Source organism: Lampris incognitus, chromosome 20 (assembly GCF_029633865.1).
Source record: "Lampris incognitus isolate fLamInc1 chromosome 20, fLamInc1.hap2, whole genome shotgun sequence".
NCBI classification, from domain to species: domain Eukaryota; kingdom Metazoa; phylum Chordata; class Actinopteri; order Lampriformes; family Lampridae; genus Lampris; species Lampris incognitus.
The window spans coordinates 27,139,999-27,164,129 of NC_079230.1; the positions used below are offsets into that span (position 1 = coordinate 27,139,999).

General features: G+C 46.1%; 2 protein-coding genes across 2 annotated transcripts; one reads left to right on the forward strand and one right to left on the reverse strand.

The window, feature by feature from the left end:
* Window positions 1–1,371: 1,371 nt before the first annotated feature.
* Window positions 1,372–8,979, forward strand: si:ch211-237l4.6 (uncharacterized protein LOC446130 homolog). Its single transcript, XM_056300045.1, has 3 exons — window positions 1,372–1,632; window positions 7,425–7,522; window positions 8,799–8,979. The coding sequence occupies exons 2-3, from the start codon at window positions 7,438–7,440 to the stop codon at window positions 8,969–8,971; spliced, it is 258 nt and encodes an 85-aa protein (XP_056156020.1). The 5' UTR covers window positions 1,372–1,632; window positions 7,425–7,437; the 3' UTR covers window positions 8,972–8,979.
* A 225-nt stretch (window positions 8,980–9,204) lies between these two features.
* Window positions 9,205–24,095, reverse strand: mettl3 (methyltransferase like 3). The gene is made up of 11 exons (XM_056300032.1): window positions 23,910–24,095; window positions 22,900–23,090; window positions 22,264–22,743; window positions 18,559–18,734; window positions 17,354–17,567; window positions 16,390–16,577; window positions 15,432–15,470; window positions 15,200–15,308; window positions 13,157–13,222; window positions 12,893–13,005; window positions 9,205–10,817 (listed from the first exon to the last, which is right to left on the reverse strand). Exons 1-11 carry the CDS (start codon window positions 24,010–24,012, stop codon window positions 10,703–10,705), a joined length of 1,794 nt encoding a protein of 597 aa, XP_056156007.1. The 5' UTR covers window positions 24,013–24,095; the 3' UTR covers window positions 9,205–10,702.
* Window positions 24,096–24,131: the final 36 nt, after the last annotated feature.

The window sequence follows — 24,131 nt, forward strand, 5'->3', positions numbered from 1 at the left end:
TGACATGGAACAACTAGAACTTCATAACATATACACCACTCGCTGCAAAAGGAAAGTCCAAAACATTGTGAAGGACACCAACCATCCCATTCATGCTCTGTCCCCACTCCTTCCATCTAAAATACATTACAGGAGCATCAAATCACACACCACCCGTCTCCGTAATAGTTTCTTTCAGCAGGCTGTCAGGTTGCTGAACAGCTGACTCATCCATATTATATTACATTGTTGCGTTATCGTGTACTTTTCTATATTGTGTATTTCATGTATGGACTGATGCATACATAGTCTGTGTAGGCCTGTAGTGTTTTGTTTTGTTTTGTTTGTTTGTTTTTTTGGGGGGGGGTCCTTTGTCCTTGTGTTAAGGCAGAGAGAGCCAGAGCACAAGAATTTCATTGTATTGTAAATACATGTGACAATAAACTTGAACTTGAACCCTGACCCTAACCTTAACCCAATCCTAAACTTAACCCTAAACCCAAGTCCTAACCCTAAAATAGATCCCCAAAGAAGCGAGGGCCAGCAAAAATGTCCTCACTTTGCAAGAATCTCTTCCCACTGATGGTTAAAAATTCAAATTGGTCCTCGCAAAGATAGAAGTACAATGTCACACACACACACACACACACACACACACACACACACACACACACACACACACACACACACACACACACACACCATCATCATCATCATCATCATCATCTCACAGAGAGACAGAGAGAATTGTATTTATGAGCTAAATTACCATATATAATTATTATAATTATTATCATACATCATTATACCATTAAAGCTAATGGGGACTTGGAGAAAATTCGGGTGCTTCGTGGAGAAATATGATATATAAGACATCAGTGTATATAACATGTTAGATAGATATTTGGCATGGCGACGCAGAATAGCTATTCGTTTCCAACAGCCGAATTAGTCAGTTATTAGAACGTGATTAAACCTCTGAAATCCCCCTGATTCATGGTACGACTTACAACCAAGCATTTATGCCTTCAACCTACTTATATATATATATATATATATATATATATATATATATATATATGCAAACTATTACCACTAAAGAAGCCATACTAACTAATGAAGTGTTGATGTCCCCTGTCCCATGACAGTCAGAGGCAGGTGTCAGTGACCGGGTGGAGGACGCAGAAGTCAACGTCGCGCCGATGGAGCTAGAAAAAAGATAGTAAAGGAGAGAGGGAGGGAGAGAACAGGGAGGTGGGAGGGAAGGAGACGGGGAGAGAGGGACAGGGAGAGGGAGAGGGAGAGCGGGGGGGGCGTGTCCAGCCTCCATGCTCAAGACACGATCTATTTAAAGTTCACACTAACGTTTCCATTTACATTCAGCCGCTCAGCGCGGACGCACGGGACGCGTCAATACGCATCGACAGCTCCGCTAAGTGAGCGACACGGCGCACTTTGCCGTAGTTGAATGAGACGACGCGAAGAAGAAAAACAAGAAGAAGAAGAAGAAGGAGGGAAAAGAGACGCAAACGGTGAATTTTCGATAGCGCAGGGATCTGGCTAGTCGTCAAGACGGTGGCACATAACTATAAATACATATATAGTGTCATCGCCGTTATCTTCTTCTGCTTCCCTGCAAACCCGCCTCCTCAGGTACGTGGGCTACTTTATACCGCCATCTGATTCATGTAGACCACTGCCCAGTGGGGCTCTGTTCTAGACAGCTGTTGTGCACAGGTTCGTAAATTAAAGTGAACCGCAGTCTCGGATAGCCTCGGACTATCAGGTGAATGTTATGCCAAGGGTCCGAATGAAAAGTCCACAATTAGGGTGCTATGTTAGCTAAACAGCCAGCGTTGTAAAGCGTGTGTGTGTGTGTGTGTGTGTGTGTGTGTGTGTGTGCGTGCGTGTGTGTGTGAGAGAGTGTTGTTTTGTTTGGTCGGGATTAGGGGGTGTGTCGCTGTCTGTGGGATGGTCCCGGAGGCGCCACAGCGCACAATTCACCGAGAGCGGAGTCTACTTTGACTCTATTCGATATATTAAGCCTGAACATCGCGACCGCTACTACTGTCGCTATTTGCGTCGTATAAGGACAACATTAGTGGGATTTGCCAAGTCTTGCGACAGAAAGGGAGAGGGGAGGGAGGGAGGGAGAAGGGGGGGCGGACTAACGAAGATCGGGACATGCAATGTGCAGGGTTTAAGCAAATAAACACCCTGAATGATGGATGTAGTGTCTGATGTACTTATTGAGCATGTCAGAAAACTTACGAGGAGAAAGGGGGGGGGGCGAGGAGAGCGCGAGAGAGAGAGAAAGCGAGAGCGAGAGTGTGAGGTGGTGCGTTGTAGAGGCTTTAATTTAAAACCCAGATTAGCCTGTCTGGCACAGGTTACCCCCCCCCCCCACCCCGTTCCATTTTACATGGAGACACAGTAGCCTCCATTTAAAAACCATTCCCAAGAAGTCTGGGGGCGTGTTATCAATGTGGCTCTGTTCAAAGCATCCAATGGATCTCTCTGTTAGTGGACGTTTGATTAGATGAATAACAAAAAAAATAAAAACGATCATATATAATTGAAACTCAAGTTTGGTGCTTTGTTGCAAAACTGCAAGATGAACCGCCTCACTCGAGACAGGACGTTATTATAATCCGTGGTAACTACTTTAATCCGTGCTGTTTGGCATTTCTGAAATGTAATCTTCATGACTGCAAAAGTGGTGTGCTGTTAACACACACACACACACACACACACACACACACACACACACAGAGTGCGTGCATCACAGAACTATGTGAGAACTTTTGTGTTGGGGGAAACAGTGCCAGCAACACCAGGCTTCATGCCACACCCGCCCCATGCTCTCTTTAATGCCCCGAGGACCTCGAATGGAAAAGAGCAATTCACTCGGGAGTATTGCCGGGATGGTGGGAAGATGTCTATCGTGTTACTGTATACCGTTTCTGTAACGCTGCATGTACGTATACCTGCATGTACGCAGGAAGTCGAGTAGACCAGGGGGGGGAGCAGGTGCAAAGGAAGGTTTTAATGGGGGAAAGCGCGCCACGAGGCCTTTCTGCAGGTCGGCTCCGGTAACCGTGCTTTTGTAATCCACACGGACGTAGTTTTGTGTAGGTTTAAGTCACACACACACACACACATACATACATACACACACATACATACAATTGTGTTCACACGCCACACACACGAGCATGCAGAAGAAGTCGTGAACACAAGCGCAGGCTCACATGGGGCCTGCGAGCCAAGTTTCTCCGCTTGTGTTTGGTGGTTGTGCAACCGTCAGCTTAGCTTCATCATCGAGAGACCACAGAATGAGTAAAACGCCACCGCTCAGGACGGCACGTCTCGCACGTTGGCTTTCACTCCCCTACACACCCACACCCACACGCACGCACACACACACACACACACACACACACCTTTTTTCTGTGCCCTCTATCTCTTTCTTCCCTGTTTATTTTCCTTCTCTCTCCTTGTGTGTGTGTGTGTGTGTGTGTGTGTGTGTGTGTGTGTATACGCTTGCACCAAGGGTTGTTTTCTCTTCCAGGCTAATGTGTGCTGCCAGAACCCGACAGCCAATAATGACCTGGGCCCAAAATTCCACACCATTGATACCACAGCCCTGTGTGTGTGTGTGTGTGTGTGTGTGTGTGTGTGTGTGTGTGTGTGCGTGTGCGTGTCCATGCCTTTAGTGAGCCAGGGCAAAGTGTGTGCGTGTGTTTGTCTGTATTCTGGAGTTATTAATACTCCTAAGAATTTCTAATCGGTGTGTAAGTGGTTTGCGAGGAAAGCACTAATGGAAAACATGGACATTATGTGCCGTGCTCGGCTCCGCTCAAGTTTGTTCTCCCCCTCCATCCAGCCTGCTCTCGTCCCCCCCCCCCTCTATCCAGCCTGCCCTCATTCTCCCCCTCCATCTAGCCTGCCCTCGTTCCCTCCTTCTCCATTTTAGACTGCTCACACACGCTTACATGTCCCATAAGTTTTGTGTTCAGACTATCCAGAAGGGACCAAGTTTTCTCTCTCCACTGGTAACACAGTCTTAATGAGACCCAACACTGTGCTGGAGGGGGTGTCACACTGTGCTGGAGGGGTGTCACACTGTGCTGGAGGGGTGTCACACTGTGCTGGAGGGGTGTCACACTGTACGCAGGCCTGTCACACTGTGTTGGAGGGGTGCCACATTGTGCTGGAGGGGTGTCACACTGTGCTGGAGGGGTGCCACATTGTGCTGGAGGGGTGTCACACTGGTGCAGCACTCCTCACTGGGTGTGTATCTGAAGGTTAGAGCCTTTTTTTGTTTTAAGTGACAGTACAAGTGTGTGTATGTGCTTGTGTGTCTATGTGTGTGTGTGTGTGTGTGAGAGAGAGCTGTCGCGTCTCCGTGAAATTACCTCATCGTGTCTAATGGCCTGTGTAAATGACAACTGGGAAGACTGGAGAGACTGGGGAGATAACTGGATATACTGGGGAGATATCTTGGAAGACTGTGGAGACAACTGGGTTTACTGTGGAGACAACTGGGTATACTGGGGAGACAACTGGGAAGACTGGGAAGACAATTGGGTATACTGGAGAGACAAGAGAGACAACTGGGTATACTGTGGAGACAACTGGGTATACTGGAGAGACAACTGGGAAGACTGGGTATACTGGAGAGACAAGAGAGACAACTGGGTATACTGTGGAGACAACTGGGAAGACTGGGGAGACAACTGGGAAGACTGGGGAGTGATGAAAGTCCTGCAGAGTAGAGTCACAACAGCAAGCGGTCAATAACTGGGTTGCTGGACATCATCTCCTGCACGTTATAACCACACTGCCGTTATACATCAGAGCCTCTTCTGCATTTGATTGACAGCTGAGACCAGCGCATCAATGCCTTATCTCACCCACTTGGAAGTCCTGACAGGCCCACAAGACAAATAATTCACTTTTCACTTCGCTGCAGTTTGGATTGTTTGCACTTGTTTTGGACGTGACTGTTGGGTGCAAAATAAATAAAAGAAGAAACACACACACACACACACACATACACACAAGGTCTTAGCAGGATTTCTTCGGTGTGGCCCGTCTCCTGCAGCGACGTGTAACCCTTCCCGTGTGAGGTGGAGCAGAGAGCCGCCGTGGCCTCTTCAGGATGGAGACGCTACACCGCAGTGGGGTTTTAGACACTGCTGATAAACGTCGGCCACATTTCAACTTTCTTTCCAGCCACGTTATGTGTCAAGACAATTTCTTTCACATGATGTTGCTCCAAAGCAACGTAGCCCCCTTCAACGAACCGCAGTGAAAATTCAAGATTTCCTTTCGGATTTGTAAAAATTCCGATAAAGGAAAAACCGAGCTTGTATATATATATACCGTCTGTACTCAGGTCAAGTTGTCTTACAGCTAAGACATTGTACAAGATTTCACAACATACGTTGTTCACGCATAGTTATTATGTATGCCGGGTCGCCGACGGGTGTTCATGTAGGAGTTATACTTTAACAGACAGCTGAGCTGAACTGCGCTTTCATGCAAACTCTTCCCTCCATTCGGTCCTCGTTTCACTCGACCCTCAATCAAATATATGTATTTGTATCTGTTTCTGGGCAAATATGTATTTGTATCTATTTCTGGGCAAATATAGCAATGCAATGCCATGTTTGAGCAAAATAAAAATAAAGAATGGACTAAAAATAGAAAATAGAATAAATAAACATATTTAGGAATCATGTATAATTTCAATAAGAGGTAATAATATTTTGCTTTATATAATATTACATAGTATAAAATAATATCATAATAAATACTAATAAATAAATAGATAATAACAAATAAATAATAGAATAAAAAATATTTTTGCATAATAAAAAGTCCCATGCCATCGGGACCATGTGTCCGGTGGGACAGCGGTAGTGACAGAAATAGGGGATCATACTGGAGCAGGTTTCTGTGACAGGCTGATACATGTTGGCGAGCTGGACCGGCTTTAACAGCAGACTGATCGGGGCTGCAGGGCATGGAGGGGGGACGCTGGCAGGAGGTGGGCTGTAACGGCAGACTGATCGGGGCTGCAGGGCATGGAGGGGGGACACTGGCAGGAGGTGGGCTGTAACGGCAGACTGATCGGGGCTGCAGGCAGGGCATGGAGGGGGGACGCTGGCAGGAGGTGGGCTGTAACGGCAGACTGATCGGGGCTGCAGGCAGGGCATGGAGGGGGGACACTGGCAGGAGGTGGGCCGTGATGTGGTGCACATTAAGAGAATGTAGATTTGGTGCTCTTTCTACTATCAAAGCAGAAATGCAAATTCAGCATGCTTGACTGGGTTATGTTGTATGAACACACAGTGAGGAGGGTAAATTGAGTCAAATGGGAGCCAGAGTAAACACACTTAGCAAGGTTCAGTATCGTACATATTTAACTATAAAAACTTGTTTGCACACGCTGCTACACATCTCTCCGCTTTTCTGTTGCATGTTAAATCGACTGTGTGACTTCTGTTCGGAATGAAGAGAAGTTAAGGGACGTATAGGATATAATTTTGAATGATTCTCTAAAAGACTTAACAACGACATGTCAGACGACAACTATGGCAGATTTCTCACAATTGACAAACTAAAATGCATATTTGAGTGTTCACAGTGACATTCAGACGATTGTTTAAATCTGCAAGTTTTTGTGCATGCGCGTGTAAGTGCATTCCTTCCGTGCATATAGTTTGTGTGTGCGTGCATGCATGTGTGTGCGTGTGCATGCATGCATGCATGCATGAGTGTGTGTGTGCATGCATGCATGCGCGCGTGTCAGAAGCCAGCTTACCGGTTTCCTCTCTCTGTGGTAGACCCATTGACGTCCATTCTGGGATTAGGCAGTGTGAGGGATGACGACTGGGTGACTGACTGTCTGGTTGGTTGTGGGGCCATTGTGTCGCTCGCTGCTGTTGTCTGGTTAGATTAGCCCGCCGTGTCATTGAGCAAATTGTCTCCCCGCTGAGTGACCGGGCAGTAATTGCATTACGGTTCGACCCTGTGAGGAGATAAGGAGCTGTCAGCGCGCCAAGACACTCGAGCCCTCCGACACTGTGTCACGTCAATAGGACAGGCTGAATGAGTTTTGGGAAAAAGTGACCCCCCCCCCCGCAGCGCGTGCACGCACGCACTGTATGAATGGAGGGAATGTACTAACACATGCATGCACCAAAACTTGCAGGTCGTAACAAAATTGCCTAAACGTCACTTTGAACACTCAAATATGCATTACAGTTTGTCAGTTGTGAGAAATCCGCCATAGTTGCCGTCTGACTTGTCATTATGAAGTCTTTTAGAGAATTATGCAAATATATCTCTTAACTTTTCTTCATTTTTCTCTGCATTAATTTAATAGCTGTCGTTCCTTTCTCCCTCTCTCTCTCTCTCCCTCTCTCTCTTTCCAGACGTTGCTCTGTCATGGGTGTGAAAGTGCTCCAGTGCTTCCCGTTCTACAGGCGCTGTAAAGAACGCTGTAAGGGCCGACAGTGCCCCCCAGCGGCAGGTGAGCGTAACTACACACGTTCAATCGGCAGACTATCACTGTGTCAACCCACAGGCACTCAATGAACTAACCCTCCCGTCACAGCCAAGAATGCCTGTCATGTCCTGCCAAGTGCAACTGGTTCAAGTGTGAATCTGGCACATCACCAACAGCGACGCGGGTGAAAGATTCAAACGAGAAACGATCTTGACGTTACCACAAACATATCAGCCACGTGTGTGTGTGTGTGTGTGTGTGTGTGTGTGTGTGTGGAACCAGCTTTATCGTCCTAAGCTATGACTACATTTAAACCCGAATGACAAAACACAGCCACATGTGATTACTCAACATCTTGTCGTTTGGGTTTCTGCGTCGCACGTCTGCCGAGGTACTTGGAGGTGTTACTGCGGCGCAACACTGAGCCAACGTCCGTCGAGCAGCTGGAAATGAAGGCGAAGGCGCAATCTGACTTTCCCCGTCACGTCCGCCTTCTTAAGTAGTCCGACACCGTCTTATGACCCGTGTGTGTCCGTGAGGGCTGTTAAATCAGTCCGGACATACACGCATAAGCGACGCCCGAGGGGGACGCACGCTTCCTCACTTAATAAGGGGGTAAAGAGACTTCAGGAGAGATCACGTCTGACGAGAGAAAATGTTCAGACAAAACTCACTTCGCCTCTTCTTTTATCCATCCCGTCCCACACACCTCGTTCCCTGCTGACCTGTTATGATTGTGGCCGCCTGCAAAAGGAAGATAAACGCTCGGGTTGTTGTTTGTTTGGGTTTTTTTTTTCATTAAAACTGCTCCCCAATCCACTTCACCGTACCCACGACTGTCCACGTCTGCGTTTAAGTTTTGGCCTCGTTTGATGGCTGGGAGAGCTGGCGCTGGATCGGCTTAGGGAGAGCTTGGTCTGCCGCGTCCTGTGGGCCCAGAGACCACGGCCCTGCCTGGAGCTGCGCCCGAAGAGGAAACGCCGAGGGCGGTCTGACGGGACGCGGAAGTGGGGCAGGCTAAGCTAACCGCTAGCCCATGCAGACCAGCAGTTCCGACAGTCGTCCTGGCTGGCGTTCGTTCTCCTGGACAGTGATTTTTTCCCCCCTCTTTAGTTTAGATGTATGTGTTAGTTTGTATATATGTGTTCTTGTAGTTCCTGTGGTTTTTGGATAATGTTTTCGTCTTTGTGTCGCACTGCTGTGAGCTGGGGGAAGCGATGGTTCGTTCCATTTTATGTGTGCAAGTGCATGAAATGACAAAGTGTTTCTGATTCTGACTGACCAATCCTCCTCTTCGCAGTGCCCATTGAGGAGATGAAGCCTCGTCTGTCCTCCACGACCTCCTGGGGCAGCGACAGCGAGGGGCCGGGCAGCCTCAGCCGAGGCTCGCAGATCTATTTCTCCACCAAGGCCAGGCTCTCCTTCAGACACCAGCTGGACAGCAACATCAATGCCGTGGATGCCACCTACTGAGCGAGAAATGAGCGGGAGGGGGGCGGGGGGGTCTCTGGTCAGGGGTGGGAGTACAGGGAGGTGCCCCGGGGTTCAAAACTGTCAGGGAATGAGGACCTTGTTGAACTCGGCTAAAGCCCGCCTACACTCCGGAGCCTGTTGTTTCAGCCCTGGGAGCCTGGCAGAGTCAAACTGTTACATGAGATCTGTTTAGGGGGATTTTCAGTGCACACACACACACACACACACACACACACACACACACACACACACACACACACACACTGCCAATTTTGAGTTGGAGAGCGAGTTGTTTGCTCCACTATTCACATTACAATCAGCATTGTCCTCTTCCTCCTCATGGCTCTAAGGAAGACTTGCTCTCAGACGCTGACCGACAACCAGAAAGAGACTGCAGGGGGAAAGACTCTGTCTTCAGTATGAGCAGATTACATCTTCATCACTGTGATAATGTAAAGACTGACCCCTGAACCGGCCGAGCCCTGACAGACCAGTCTCACGTCTCTAGTGGACCTGAACGCTGGTGGAAGAAACAAACCCGAGGCTTGTTTACAGCATCTTTACCAACAAGTGCATTATTTGAATTTTTCCTTTTTGGTCACTTCATTTTTCTACTTGCCCTCATTTACTTCTTTTTCTTTCTTGACTGGCTTGTGTGCATAATTTTGAATGGGAAGTTAGCTCATTTTATCACGGTGCATGCAAAGCAGGTCACAAAATATTAACAGAGGAAAAAAAAAGGCAACGAAGACGTCATGTATGATGTGGAAACAATACAGCGACAATCAGCACATGGAGAAAATGTACTTTTACTTTAAATTGCACACACACAATAACAGACCGTAACAAAAAAAGAAGACGAAAAAAAACATGTGCTGGGGATCAAGTGAGGACACATCATGTACAGGAATTGCAGGCAACACAGAAAAACAGTGCTCAGCAATGGCGTTTTTGCGTTCAGTTACTGGGCAGTCAGTGACGGAGCACCACAGGAAGTAAGCGGCACTGATTACAGACAGGCCTCCGTTAGCTGTTTTACACCTGTTGGCTGAAAACGTCTTTCACCATTTGTTTCCTTTTTCAGTCTTTAATAAGAGAGAAACCTTTGTTCTTATTTCATTGGGTACGGCGTTAATTCTTCATGAACTATAAAGATAGATGTGTCGGATGAGGGTTTGTAATGGCAGCACATTTGGCGTTCTCTATCCGAGGACAGTAGACGGTCGTGAATGCAAGGAATGACCCCGTGTGACTTTCACAAAACAAAAAACAAAAAACTCAAATTTCCACATTTCATAAAGTACCCAGTTATCAACTGTTTGAATCTATAGTATGTCAAAGACCAATTTCTACTAACAGCTTACTAAAAAAATAATAAAAAAAACTGTACATTAAAAAATACATCCTGTCATTTTGTTGGTTATGGCTGCTGTGTCAATTTTAGACAAGGCAAAGTCAATAGCAAATTGTCAAAAACACTGGCACAGTAGAAAATACAACTGAGAACACTGAAAAGTCACATCATCCAAATGACTCTTGCTCCAGAACTTCTGCTTGTGATGACAACAAACGAGGTGTTTTGTCAGTCAAATTTATTTTAAAAAAGTACTTCATCAGTATAACAAACAAATGAATAAAAAAGGCAGTCTAAAGTGGTTCACCTGTCAAGTCTACAGGGTTGCACTGAGCAACAGAAGTCCCCACTAAAAGGTGAGACGGCCGGCGGGGACGTCACTGCATGGTCTTGGGTTTAGAGATGACGCCGTCCGGATAGCGCTTCTTGAAGCGGGCCACGACATCCGGGTCCAAGAGGTGAATGCCATCCAGCTGGTTTCCCAGAGTCACCCTAGAAAAGAAGGGAGGAAGAGGTGGAAAAAACGAAACAAAACAGGACAATCGATGCATTTTTTTAAAAATCTCCGATCAGCTAAGCTGAATGCACAGTGGAGGACTTCTGAAATTCAAAGTCATTCTGAAAATGGAGAGCATCACATAACGATGGCTCGCACAGATGTTTGTGTCACCCTGTCATAAATATGTTCACACTATGTGACTTGGCATGAATGGGCTATCACCCACTTTAAGATCTAACGAGGAATGCACTCGGGGGTGGCGCAGTGGTTAGCGCAGTCACCTCACAGCAAGAAGGTCCTGGGTTTGGGCCCCGGGTAGTCCAACCTTGGGGTTCATCCCTAGTCGTCCTCTGTGTGGAGTTTGCATGTTTTCCCTAAGTCTGCTGGGGTTTCCTTCGGGTGCTCCGGTTTCCTCCCACAGTCCAAAGACATGTAGGTCAGGTGAATCGGCCGTACTAAATTGTCCCTAGGTGTGAGTGTGTGTGTGTGGGCCCTGTGATAGACTGGCGGCCTGTCCAGGGTGTCCCCCCCGCCTGCCACCCAATGACTGCTGGGATAGGCTCCAACATCCCGCAACCCTGATTAGGATAAGCGGCTTGGATAATGGATGGATGGCATGCACTCAATTAAGTGCAGATCCCCACGACGCATATCTCCCCTTCTCCAGTGCTCGGAGTTGGGAGACAAACCACCCCTTTTTTCGCCTACCAGGAAAAGGAAAAATACAGAGGCGTTGCCTGTATAGCTCTCCTTCTCCATTGCTTGGACTTAGGTGAAAAACCAGTTAAGGAATTAGCACTCAACTGCTGTATAAAACAGGAATCACTGCAACCACATGAGGTGCTTGATCATTATTAGGGTGACAGCTCAGTAGTATGAAATTAGCTGCAGATAGACACACTGACACTAATTCAACATCCCCTCCAGGCTACTGCCTGCTGGGGATTGTCAAAATGATTGCTGATTCCTGACTCATCATGTCCTTTAGTCCCACAGGAACTCAAAAGGGGAATTTAAAACAATTTAAAATGGCACACATTTGAATGATATCCAGAAACCCATAGTCTACTTCCACATTCTCCATTACAAAGCAAGTCAGACAAGGTTGAATCAGTTCATCTGGATACAACCTTCACCGACAGATACGCCCCAGCACCCATCCAAGAGACCCCAGTCCAAACTGACCGCAGGCATCCCCACCCCCACGCAGAAGTAGGCCATGGGTTATATGGTGGCGCAGTGGTTAGCACAGTCGCCTCACAGCAAGAAGGTCCTAGGTTCGAACCCTGGGGTTGTCCAACCTGGGGGGGGGGGTCACCCCACGTCGTCCTCTGTGTGGAGTATGCATGTTCTCCCAGTGTCTGTGTGGGTTTCCTCCGGGTGCCCCGGTTTCCTCCCACAGTCCAAAGACATGTAGGTCAGGTGAATTGGCCGTACTAAGTTGTCCCTAGGTGTGAATGTGTGTGTGTGTGTGTGGGTGGTCCCCGTGATAGACTGGCAGCCTGTCCAGGGTGTCTCCCTGCCTGCTGCCCAATGACTGCTGGGATAGGCTCCAGCATCCTGTGACCCCGATTGGGATAAGCGGCTTGGATAATAATGGATAATATAAAATGGCAGCCAGACTTGGGAAAATATACATAATGAGCAAGAACAATTAAATACAAAAAAATAGATAAGAAAACACTTGGTGTTGTTCTTTTGAGTTGTCTGTCTCCGTCAGTGTCATAGTTCAAACTATCCTTTTTACCTGCCTTACCTCAATAAATACAGCTGACATTTGCTGCTGATAGTCTTCACTCTTGGAACAACCGGCTGATCCTCATTACACGACAGCACCCGAACAGATGCCGGGGGGGGGGGGGGTTAGGATGGGATATGTGAACCCCTTAGAAACATGAACTCCAGAACACGCTTTGCCGACTTCTCGACCTAATAAAACCGTGTATCCAGATTTCCCCTCTGACTGCCACCATTCGCACAATCAAGACTGCAATCTGACCCGATTACCTTATAGTTTGTACCCAGATTTACCTGGTGGCTCCATACTGGCACAGATAAGGACACCTACCAGTTAGGCTGGACGTTGTGGGGTCGACCAAAGAGTTCAATCTTCCTGGTGCCCGGAGACAGCCTCTCAATCATCCCATAGATCTCGTCTGGTTTGTGACTGGTGGAGCGGACCTGGGAGAGAAAGCATGACATCACACAGAACAAACAGACTCTCTTCAAGCTCTGGAACATATACGAGGAAATTAATGGTTATAATTTGAGATAAAAAAAAATATCCAGATGAACCGATTCAACCTTCTTTGATTAAGGTCAAAGCGTTTACCTCTGCCACAATGACATCGCAGTCTAAACCTCTGTTGAATCCCTGAGGGTTTCCCTTCACACCCACCTGAGGAGAAACACGATCACACCAAATCAGAATGCACAGGTACACTTGTATACACATGATTTCATGCCAATGTAGAAACTCCTGAGGCTACGTGGTGCCTCCGGATGCATTTCAGCAGGTTCATCCACATGACAGACACAGAGCGTATAATATTCGAAGCTAACCTTGGTTTTGATAATCAAGTCAAAAATGTTGTTCGGTCATGTTTCCACAGCTTGAGGTCATTTCTAAAATTAGGTCATTTTTATCATTTGCTGCTCTACAGAAAGTTGTACATGCTTTTATCTATTCTTGGCTTGATTACACACTTTACTCGGGTATCAATCAGGGCTCCCTCCCCCATCTGCAATTTGTACAGAACGCCGCTGCTGGGGCGTCTCGGTAGCGTACCGGTCTATTCCGTCGTCTACCAACATGGGGATCGGTGTTTCGAATCCCCGCGTTACCTCTGGCTTGGTTGGGCGTGCCTAGAGACACAATTGGCTGTGTCTGCAGGTGGGAAGGACACATGTGGGTATGTGTCCTGGTTGCTGCACTAGAACCTCCTCTGGTCAGTTGGGGCGCCTGTTCAGCGGATAGGGCGAACTGGGGGGGAATAGCGTGATCCTCCCACACGCTAGTGAAACTCCTCACTGTCAGGTGAAAAGAAGCAGCTGGCAACTCCGCATGTATCGGAGGAGGCATGTGGTAGTCTGCAGCCTTCCCCGGATCAGCAGAGTGGGTGGAGCAGATATCGGGACAGCTCGGAAGAGTGGGGTAATTGGCCAGATAAAAAAAAAACACAAAAAAAAACACGTCGCTGCTCGGCTCATTACCGGAACAAAGAGGCATGACTGTATCACTCGCTGCATCGCTTACCTTCCTACACTGGCTCCCTTTTAGATTTCAAATTGATTTTAAAATTTTATAGCTCACTTTAAGGCCTTAAATGGACTTGCTCCTAAATACATCTCTGACTGACTGACCTGGTATACACCCTCTCGACCATTAAAGAGATACTTTTATGCTGTTTCTGAGCACATTTTTAACATGGGTGGTTTGAATTACAACCGAAAGGTAGGGGTGGTTTTATGATTTCATAGCTATTGGCTACTGAAATTCAGGGTGGCCGTGTGGGTGTGGCTGGGTGGGCTAAACACTGGGGCTAAACCGCTTTCTGTAGAAAAACGAGAAATTCACTGGTGACAGACAGATAGATTGATAGATAGATAGCAATATGGCTAGCAAGATCGATTACAAAGTCTCAGTAAAACCAACTTCAACTCGAACTAGCAAGGAAGCCGGGGGGGGGTCTCCGGTTTTAAAGCGTCCCGCTACGGACACGCCCTCTATGCTAATGGTAATTCGTGACGCGGCAAGTTACCACATTTTCGCCAACCGGAAATCAGTTACTTGGCCGCCGATATCTCTCGTCTGGCCATAAATGTGATTTAAGGGCTACCATTTGTCCCATCGATCACATCCACACTCCTTACATCGATTAACAACAGGACAAGTCGGATTTTGATGCAAGTATCTCTTTAAGATCTGCAGATGGAGCCCCCTGCTGGTTATTCCCATGTCTCGGTTTGTCACAAGGGCTGACTGGGCTTGTGTTGTTAGACCCCCTACACTATGGAGCTCTCTTCCTGCTGAACTCAGGCAAACCCAAGTCTCTAGCTTACTTTAAATCTCTGCTTACAACTTTTCACTCTGTGAAAGCTTTTGGAAAAGTTTGATATTTGTTTTTATTTATTCACACTGTTTGTACTTCTGTTCCTTTTTATTTGGTCTTACTCATTTATTGTCTTTACCTCCTCTGTGGTCTTGTCCTTTGGTCTTATTCTAATTTTTGCTTCGTCTGGTTTTATTTCTTTTGTAAACCATAAAGTTTATCATTATAATAACATACCCCATGAGAGGGGGAGAGATAGAGAGAGAAACAGACAGAGACAGAAAAATACAAGCACATGAATTACGAGAGGGAGACTGACATACCAGGCAGTGTTCCTTCCCGTGGTTCAGCCAATGGCCGGTCCTCCCTGTGCGGATGATCCTCTGAAGCTGGTTGGTTTTCACCCAGATGATCTCATCGACACGATCATAGCTGAGAGGAAACAACAAGAAAGTAAGAAATAAAAACTGTACTATGGGACAGAGAACAAACCGTAACCAGACAAAGTTAAATCCGCTGTAACTACGGCGTAAACGCTAAAAAGGAAATACTTACCCCCAAAGACTGAGGCATTCCCTGCCCAGCTCCATAGCCCTGTCAGACAGAGAGAACATGACAGATGCTGAACACAGACAGAAAGACGGACTTGTTTCTGGTGAAGATAGTGAGCCATAACCATGTCTTATTCTATCATCTCTTCATACACTTTGAAAAAGGCATACAGGAGAGGGAGATTGGAGATGTGCATTGGCGTATCCCAGAAGAGACTGACAGAGACTGGTGTCACAGCACACACACAGCCACCAGGAGTTCCAGTATACTTTAAAACCAATGGATCTTGATTCATGCACTTAGTCTTATTCTAATAAACTAGCCCTGCTTGGATCACACTGGTAACTGGACATTTTCCTGATCGTGGTTGAGGGACGAAACAAAACACTTTACATGGAGCAAGTTAGGGACGTCTGGGTGGCGTAGCGGTCTATTCCGTTGCCTACCAACACGGGGATCGCCAGTTCGAATCCCCGCATCACTTCCAGCTTGGTCGGCGTCCCTACAGACACAATTGGCCATGTCTGCGGGTGGGAAGCCGGCTGTGGGTACGTGTCTTGCTCGCTGAATAGTGTGATCCTCCCACACGCTACGTCCCCCTGGCAAAACTCCTCACTGTCAGGTGAAAAGAAGCGGCTGGTGACTCCACATGTATCGGAGGAGAAATGTGGTAGTATGCAGCCCTCCCCAGATCAGCAGAAGGGGTGGAACAGGGACTGGGACAGCTCGGAAGAGTGGGGTAATTGCTCAGATACAATTGGTGAGAAAAAGGGAAAAATCCCCCCCCAAAGAAAATGTCCTGCTGACATTTATTTGCATGTACCGAGACTTGAAACCAGGTCACCTAATTAAAGCAGTCTGAAGAGAATATCCAACTCAACATGGTACCAGCTCTGACCTGTACATTCCCGCAGATGCAATTTCCCGTTCTCTGGACAAACAACTGTACTGGTGCAGTTACCTGCCGGTGACCCAGAGGAAGAGGAAGCCATCATCCTGGAGAATGGGGATGTTGAGTTTTCTCATCTCGTCGTCGGTCAGTGTGCCGTAGGGCAGCTCCATGTGGATGTCCCAGGGCGGGTCGGCCATCACCACCGCAAACTTACCCAGGATAGACACGTCCAGGTAGCGGATGTCACAGCAGATCCACTGAAAGCAAAGCAAAAACTGTCATAAGCCGTGAGTGAAGAAAAACTGCAAATGCCGGAGAGTCAGTCTGGATCTTTGATTTGGTCACCAGTGTGAATTCAGAGAGAGAAAACACAGCAACCGTAAAACAGTGCTGCCCAGACATTTTCTTTCACATGGGCAGCTGAACAGTTCCTCTCTTATATACCTGAATGGACAGATAACTAACTAATAACCCACACCTGTCTCATCCACATACAAAAAAAAAACTGCATAAGAACACAAACTAGAGAACAGTGACCTCTGGGCTATAATGATGTTTTGGACCATACACATATCCATCACAACTAAACAAAAATACAGTCTAGGTAAAATTTATAACCAACCTGAAAATGTTGATCAAATGAAAAATTTAACAGAGCGATGAGGATCTCAAGGCCACTAGAGACACCCACTTCCTTGAAACCCTTTCTTATAAAGTTGCCAACTTCCCATTACCTCCATCTATCCTCTTTTTATTGCAGCCCATTCGACAGCTTCTCTTCTTCTCTCGGAAACGAGGGAACTAAAATAATCCATGATAGAAATCACACTGGATCAATTAAATATAATCTTTGCAATGGGATCACATTGGACCCAGGACATAAATTATGGAGTACCATTATTTTCAACTGATGCTCTGCACAAGGATAATGTGCAGGCTGGTCTGATCGTGCTGGCCTTTTCAGCCAATTTAAATCAATACAACTCAATCCAACCACCTCCATTATCCACTATTTCTACTGGTGCTCTCTCACCTGCGAAGGAAACAGCTTGCCCACGTTGCTGTCTGTGTCTCCCGCGTGCAAGCCGAGCTCCGTGGCCCCCGCCTGTGGCCCGAGAAGGCCGCCCTCAGCCTCCGGTGGGCTGTCGATCTCATAGTGGACGTATTTACAGGTGTCCATGTGGAAACAGGTGTTGAGGAAGGAGCAGTCGCCAAGGCTCTCATCTGTGTGCTTGTTGATAATGCGTCTGAATGAGGAGACAGATTACAAAATAAGCATTAACTCACAACCAGCTGGATATACCTTCATGAATAACTTAAACTGAACTTTTCTGGCATACAGCACAAAGTGTCCAACAGTGGAACAAAGTAATGGACAAAATTAATAGATAACCAAATGGATGGCAAAGTATTAGAGAAGACACAACGAAGCCATAAAAGTGACAAAGGAGTTAAAATAAATCAAACATAATTCATCCAACTGTAATTCACCGGAACCACTTGTGAAGAAAAGTCCAGATCCCCCTACCATTTCAAACAGCTGTAGAGGGCTTCTATAGATTTGTGAAATAAACAGTATTTTCAAAAGACACTGAAAAACAACTATCTTGAATAAAACTAAATATGAAATTCAGGAGCGTGCAGGTAGCGTAGCGGTCTATTCCGTTGTCTACCAACACGGGGATCACCTGTTCGAATCCCCATGTTACCTCCGGCTTGGTCGGGCATCCCTACAGACACAATTGGCTGTGTCTGCGGGTGGGAAGCTGGATGTGGGTATGCGTCCTGGTTTCTGCACTAGCGCCTCCTCTGGTCGGTCAAGGCGCCTGTTCAGGGGGGAGGGGGAACTGGGGGGGGGGGACTAGCGTGATCCTCTCACACGCTATGTCCCCCTGGTGAAACTCCTCACTGCCAGGTGAAAAGAAGCGGCTAGCAACTTCACATGTATTGGAGGAGGCATGTGGTAGTCTGCAGTCATCCCCGGATTGGCAGAGGGGGTGGAGCAGCAACCAGGACGGCTTGGAAGAGTGGGGTAATTGGCCAAGTACAATTGGGGAGAAAAAGGGGGAACCCCCCCCCCCCCAAAAATTTTTGAAATTCATCCTTTGTTAGAATCGAACAGAACTCAGGAGTTAGTATGGGATTTGATACACGTGTGCTGATGTGTCTGATGAAGAACAGAAGAGAGAAATACAGGCATGGAGAACTCCAAAACACCCAACATTGAGTTACACTGACCTGAAATGTAACTTGGTGCAGGGCTGAGGCAAGTCCCCGGAACGTACGCACTCCTCTTTGGTCCCATGGTCACAGAACTCCTGCACCTGAGCCCGGCCGCGGGAACGAAACTTCTCCACAATTGACTGCTCTTTTGCTGTGCTGGTGTTAAGCAACTCCAAAATCTCTCTGCTTACCTACAGATACACACACACCACACACACACACACACTATGAAATAATTATATTTTGGGTAGTCTTGCTTCTGTTACATGAAGCTGCAAATTGAACCCAGGCACAGTAATCTGAAATGTGTAACAGACAGATCTTCATCTTCTAAAAGTAATAATAATAATAATCATTACATTTATACAGTACTTTTCTAGACACCTAAAGCGCTTCACAGTGATGGGAGTAACTCACTTCAACCACCAATGTGTAGCACCCACCTGGGTGATGCAAGGCAGGCTTTTTGCACCAGAACGCTCACCACACATCAGCTTGAGATGGAGAGGGAGGAATCATTGAGCCAATTACATGGGGGGATGATTAGGTGGCCAGATGGAGAGAGCCAAGTTGGGAATTTTGCCAGGACACCGGGGTGCCATGGGATCTTTAATGGCCACAGTGAGTCAGGACCTCAGTTTAACGTCTCATCCGAAGGACAGCATCTCCTACAACACAGTGTCCCCGTCACTGCACTGGGGCATTGGGGTTTGATAGTTGTCGTTTTTATTAGGACCAGAGGGAAGACTGCCCTCTACTGGCCCACCAATGCACCCTGTGCATTCCTGTACCTGCTTTCCTATATCAATAATTGTTGCTTGCATCACATCAATTTTCTTATAGAGTCCTCTTTTCAAGGACATTATGGCTTTCATGATATCTTGATTGCTGTTCTCGCCTGAGTCCAATATTTTGCCATCTCCTTCGTCGAGGTCGTCATCAACGGTGTCGTTTATTTCTTCACCCTCCGAACGTTCGTCCTCGTATCGTGATTTCCTTTCGTGTTTTTTGCCTCCTTTCTGTGACATTTTTAATGCCCAGTACACTTCTATACATGCTGCTTGTCTTTGAATAAATTCTGGTTAGTACTGCAGGATCAGTTCCATGGTAGCAGCGGAGCTGAAAAGTTGCGACCTCTTAGCACCGCGCCATAACCGCTGTAGTACCTCTCTTTTAACCCTAGTGTTTTAATCAAATTAATACACTCCATGATTGTATGCATGACCTCAAACGCTGGATGGCCCAGAACTTGCTGCAGCTAAATACTGAGAAGACTGAGGTACTTATCATAGGCCCTGACACAGTTTATGCTAGTACTTCAAAACATCTGGGCCCTCTGTCTCAAAATATAGCCCAAAATCTTGGTGTAATCTTTGATGACTACCTCAGCTTAAACAAGCATGTTAACTCAGTTGTCCAGTCCTGTTTTTTGCAGCTCAAGTGACTCTCCAAGATCAATTCAATTTTATCCGGTATAAAATGAGAGACTGTCATACATCCTTTTTATTTCCTCTCGTTTGGACTATTGTAACTCCCTCTGCACATGTCTGAGTCAACAGTCTACATAATCTTACAGCTTGTCCAAAATGCAGCAGCCAGACTCCTCACCAAAACCAAAAAAATAGCACATTACTCCTATTTTAGCTTCTCTTCATTGGTTCCTGGTAAATTTTAGAATTGATTTGATTATATTATTGTAACCTTTTAAGGCCTGTTCTGGACTTGCACCCAAGTATATTTCAGATCTTCTGACACCATGCGTGTCCAGTCGCAACCTGAGGTCCTCAACCAAGGCTCTTCAAGCCATTCCACAATCTAGGCTGAGGACCGAGGGTGACCAGGATTTTTCTGTCAGGGCCCCTACGCTCTGGAACAACCTCCCTGAGGAGATCAGACCGGTGAGCTCCTTATCCTCTTTTAAATCCCTCCTGAAAACATACTTTTATAAGTGTACTTATGCAGGATTTGTGGTCTGAATATATCATTTGTTTATCTCGTTTACATTTTATTACTATTACTACTACTACTACTACTACTTTTGGCTGCCCCCGTCAGGGGTCAACCACAGCGGATCACCTGTTTCCATTTCTTCCTGTCTTCTGCATCTTCCTCTGTCACACCAGCCACCTGCATGTCTTCCTTCACCACATCCATAAACCTCCTCTTTGGCCTTCCTCTTTTCCTCTTCCCTGGCAGCTCCATATTCAGCATCCTTCTTCCAATATACCCAGCATCTCTCCTCCACACATGTCCCAGCCATCTTGCCTCTCTTGCTTTGTCTCCAAACCGTCCAACTTGAGCGGTCCCTCTAATGTAATCATTCCTAATCCTGTCCTTCTTCATCACTCCCTGTGAAAATCTTTGCATCTTCAACTCTGCCACCTCCAGCTCCGCCTCCTGTCTTTTCATCAGTGCCACTGTCTCCCAACCATATAACATAGCTGGTCTCACAACCATCTTGTAAACCTTCCCTTTAACTCTTGCTGGTACCTTTCTGTCACAAATCACTCCTGACAATCTTCTCCACCGACTCCACCCTGCCTGTACTCTCTTCTTCACCTCTCTCCTGCACTCTCCGTTACTTTGGACAAGTTGACCCTAAGTATTTAAACTCATATGCCTTCATCACTTCCACTCCTTGCATCCTGACCATTCCACTGTCCTCTCTCTCATTCACGCATATGTATTCCGTCTTGCTCCTACTGACTTTCATTCCTCTTCTCGCCAGTGCATACCTCCACCTCTCCAGGCTCTCCTCAACCTGCACCCTACTCTCACTACAGATCACAATGTCATCCGCAAACATCATAGTCCACAGAGACTCCTGCCTGATCTTGTCCGTCAACCTGTCCATCACCATTGAAAACAAGAAAGGGCTCAGAGCCGATCCAACCGCACACCTCACCATTTTCACACTTCCCTCATACATATCCTGCAGCACTCCTACATACTTCTCTGCAACTCCCGACTTCCTGCTCTGGAGTAATAAAATATTTTATTACTATTAATCTATTATTTTCACAATTTCACATTGTTTTACTGTGCTTATTTTATTTTTCCTCATATGCAGCTCCTCTTGCTTTTATATTTCCTCCCAATGTTGTTTAACTTTTAAACTGTTTTTAAATTGTTTATCATTGTTTTCTACCTTTTTTTGTCATGTAAAGCACTTTGTAACTTCACTTTGAAAAGTGTTATCTAAGTTATTATCATTATTATTATTATAAGACAGCCATGAAACTGGAGTCAAATTCCATGTATGTGCAAACCTACATGGCCAATAAACATGATTCTGATTTTTTTTTTTTTTTTTTTTTTTAGTTTGGATATGTGTGTTCTTGTAGTTTTTGGATATGTGTTTTTGTCTTTGTGTTGCACTGCTGTGGGCAGGGGGAAATGATATTTAGTTTCTTTTCATGTATGTAAGTACATGAAATGAAATGACAAATGAAGTGTTCCTGTTATTATTATTGCACCATGTATGCTGCAATACTTACACAGTGTACCTTTAACTGCATTATTTGTTAGCGTTTTTTCACTTTTTGTCCCATGCTGTATAAAGTTTGTGTATAATACTGTATGGTTTTAGAAGTTGGGTCCTTTTTTATTTGTATGTAGCACATGACAACCAAGAAATTTTCTTTTGGGGGGGCATTCAAGTTTATCTTTTTTTATCTTATCTATGGTTCCTTTATACGATCCAGCTTTCCTCTTTCCTACCTTCTTGCTCTGTTGTTCCTTGGTGGACTGTTGGTTCAGTAGACTCTCAATCTCCATGTCCAGGTGAGATGACTGGTTCTTACTGGTCCTGCCCTTCTTATCAGCGCCGCTCCCTGACAAACCGGCCTTCCAATCTGATGGACCAGCAAGCTGCGAGGAGGAAGCCGGAGCTAAGGAGATGGAGGAAGTGTGTGGAGGTGAGGGAGCACTCTGGAGAGATGGAGAGGAGCCTAGTCCTCTTTTGTGTATTTGGTCTTCTGCTTTTCTCTTGACTCCAGGTCTTTGGGCCACAGCCCCAACACCAGTCCCAATCATGGCCCATAGTTTTGTGTGGTCCACCGATATAACAAGTGTGGAGGAGGAAGAGGAAGATGTTGCCGTAGAGGAAGTCAGGGAGGGCTGCCGGACCTCGATCAGCTCCTGAGCAGAAAACTTTAGCAGCAGGCTTTGGATGCAGCCATGAGTGATGGGTGCTTCAGACTATAAACAAGACATAAACAAGAAATGGAAGGGTGGAAGTTAATGAAAGTAAAACATCAGGTATTGACTAGCACTTTAATTCCTTCTGAAACAAGACAGTGGTAATATTTACTATAAGCCTCACTCTCCTTTTTGGATTCAAACACATAGACTCACACTGTTGAGTTCATTGGTGATGGTTAGAGAGTCTGTTGGCATTGAGAGACTCAGATCTGAAAGATATCCCAGCAGCCTCTTCTCCAGTTCGGGGTCTGGTGGGTGTTCAGTCTCCTCTGGGGTGGTGCACTGGAGAGATGGCGCTGGACTATCACTCCTGGCTGTAGCTCCATCTGTGCTGCCTCCCACATCTGATGAAAAGGATCCGCATTAGAATAAAGGCATAAAATAACAGAAATTTCTGGATGGTGCAGTTTCAGAAAATTTCAGTGAAAAAAGCAAGTGTGTATAACTCAGTGGTGTTGAGCCGATGTCCTTAACCCATTTGCATACGCCTGACTGCTAACATTCCAAAAACTCATCTATTCAAATCTTCCTTTTTGTCAGTGTTGAAATATAAAGATATTTCACAGTGTTTGTAGTACAACAATGTTACAGTAAGACAAATAGTGCAAAAGTATAAATAACAAGAAAAAACACTAAAGGGGACATCCATAATCCCGATAGACGATATTTTGTTTCTTTTTGGGCTGAGTAACAGTTCTAAGTATCATCTTTCAATCGTATCATATCAGGATGAAAAAAATACTGTCAAATCGTGACACACAATCGTGCAGTCTAAATGAACGATTACAATCTATTACCTTAAGTTTCTCACAAAATGAGGTCTGAAATATCCGAAGGAAGTGTCATTAGAAAACTAACTTTGGTTCGCTATTACACGTTACATAGTCAGACACAGTTCAACGTGATGAACCCCATTCGGATTATTAAATGGATGTATAAAATCCCCTATCGGGACAATATTCTCCATATCGGCTGGCACTCGTGTCCTGTGTACTTGTTCACATATTCTGGTCACAGGTTTTTTTTAACAAAGAATCGTTTTCTCCCAAGTTTTCAATCCAGAGTTCCCTTTCTGAAATCTAAAATGATGTCTTTTACCATCATACGAGCAAATCTGGCTGTCTTCTTTTGACCCCATTCAATCACCCAGTCTCTCAACGTACCTGCGCCGAGTTGCGAAGGGTCTTTTCGCCGCCGCTGGAGTCTTTCTCGCAGTGAGTCGAGTTGTTTTTTGTGCGCCTGAATGTTGCTCCACGTATCCGACATGTCGGCCGATAAAATAAATATAAACACCGATAACGAATGCGCCGGACAGCAGTTAGACTAAAGTTGTTACAGTTCGCCCATATGTTCCGCCTCGCAAGCGATAATGATTTAATGGTGCG

Excerpts from the sequence above, each read along its gene's own strand:
- si:ch211-237l4.6 (XM_056300045.1), top strand. The coding sequence starts at position 7,438 with ATGGGTGTGAAAGTGCTCCAGTGCTTCCCGTTCTACAGGCGCTGTAAA. Across the intron at positions 7,523-8,798 it reads ACAGTGCCCCCCAGCGGCAG|TGCCCATTGAGGAGATGAAG; the intron begins GTGAGCGTAACT and ends TCCTCTTCGCAG.
- mettl3 (XM_056300032.1), bottom strand. The coding sequence starts at position 24,012 with ATGTCGGATACGTGGAGCAACATTCAGGCGCACAAAAAACAACTCGAC. Across the intron at positions 22,744-22,899 it reads TCACCAATGAACTCAACAGT|TCTGAAGCACCCATCACTCA; the intron begins GTGAGTCTATGT and ends TCTTGTTTATAG. Across the intron at positions 13,223-15,199 it reads ACGGGAAGGAACACTGCCTG|GTGGGTGTGAAGGGAAACCC; the intron begins GTATGTCAGTCT and ends GTTTCTCCTCAG.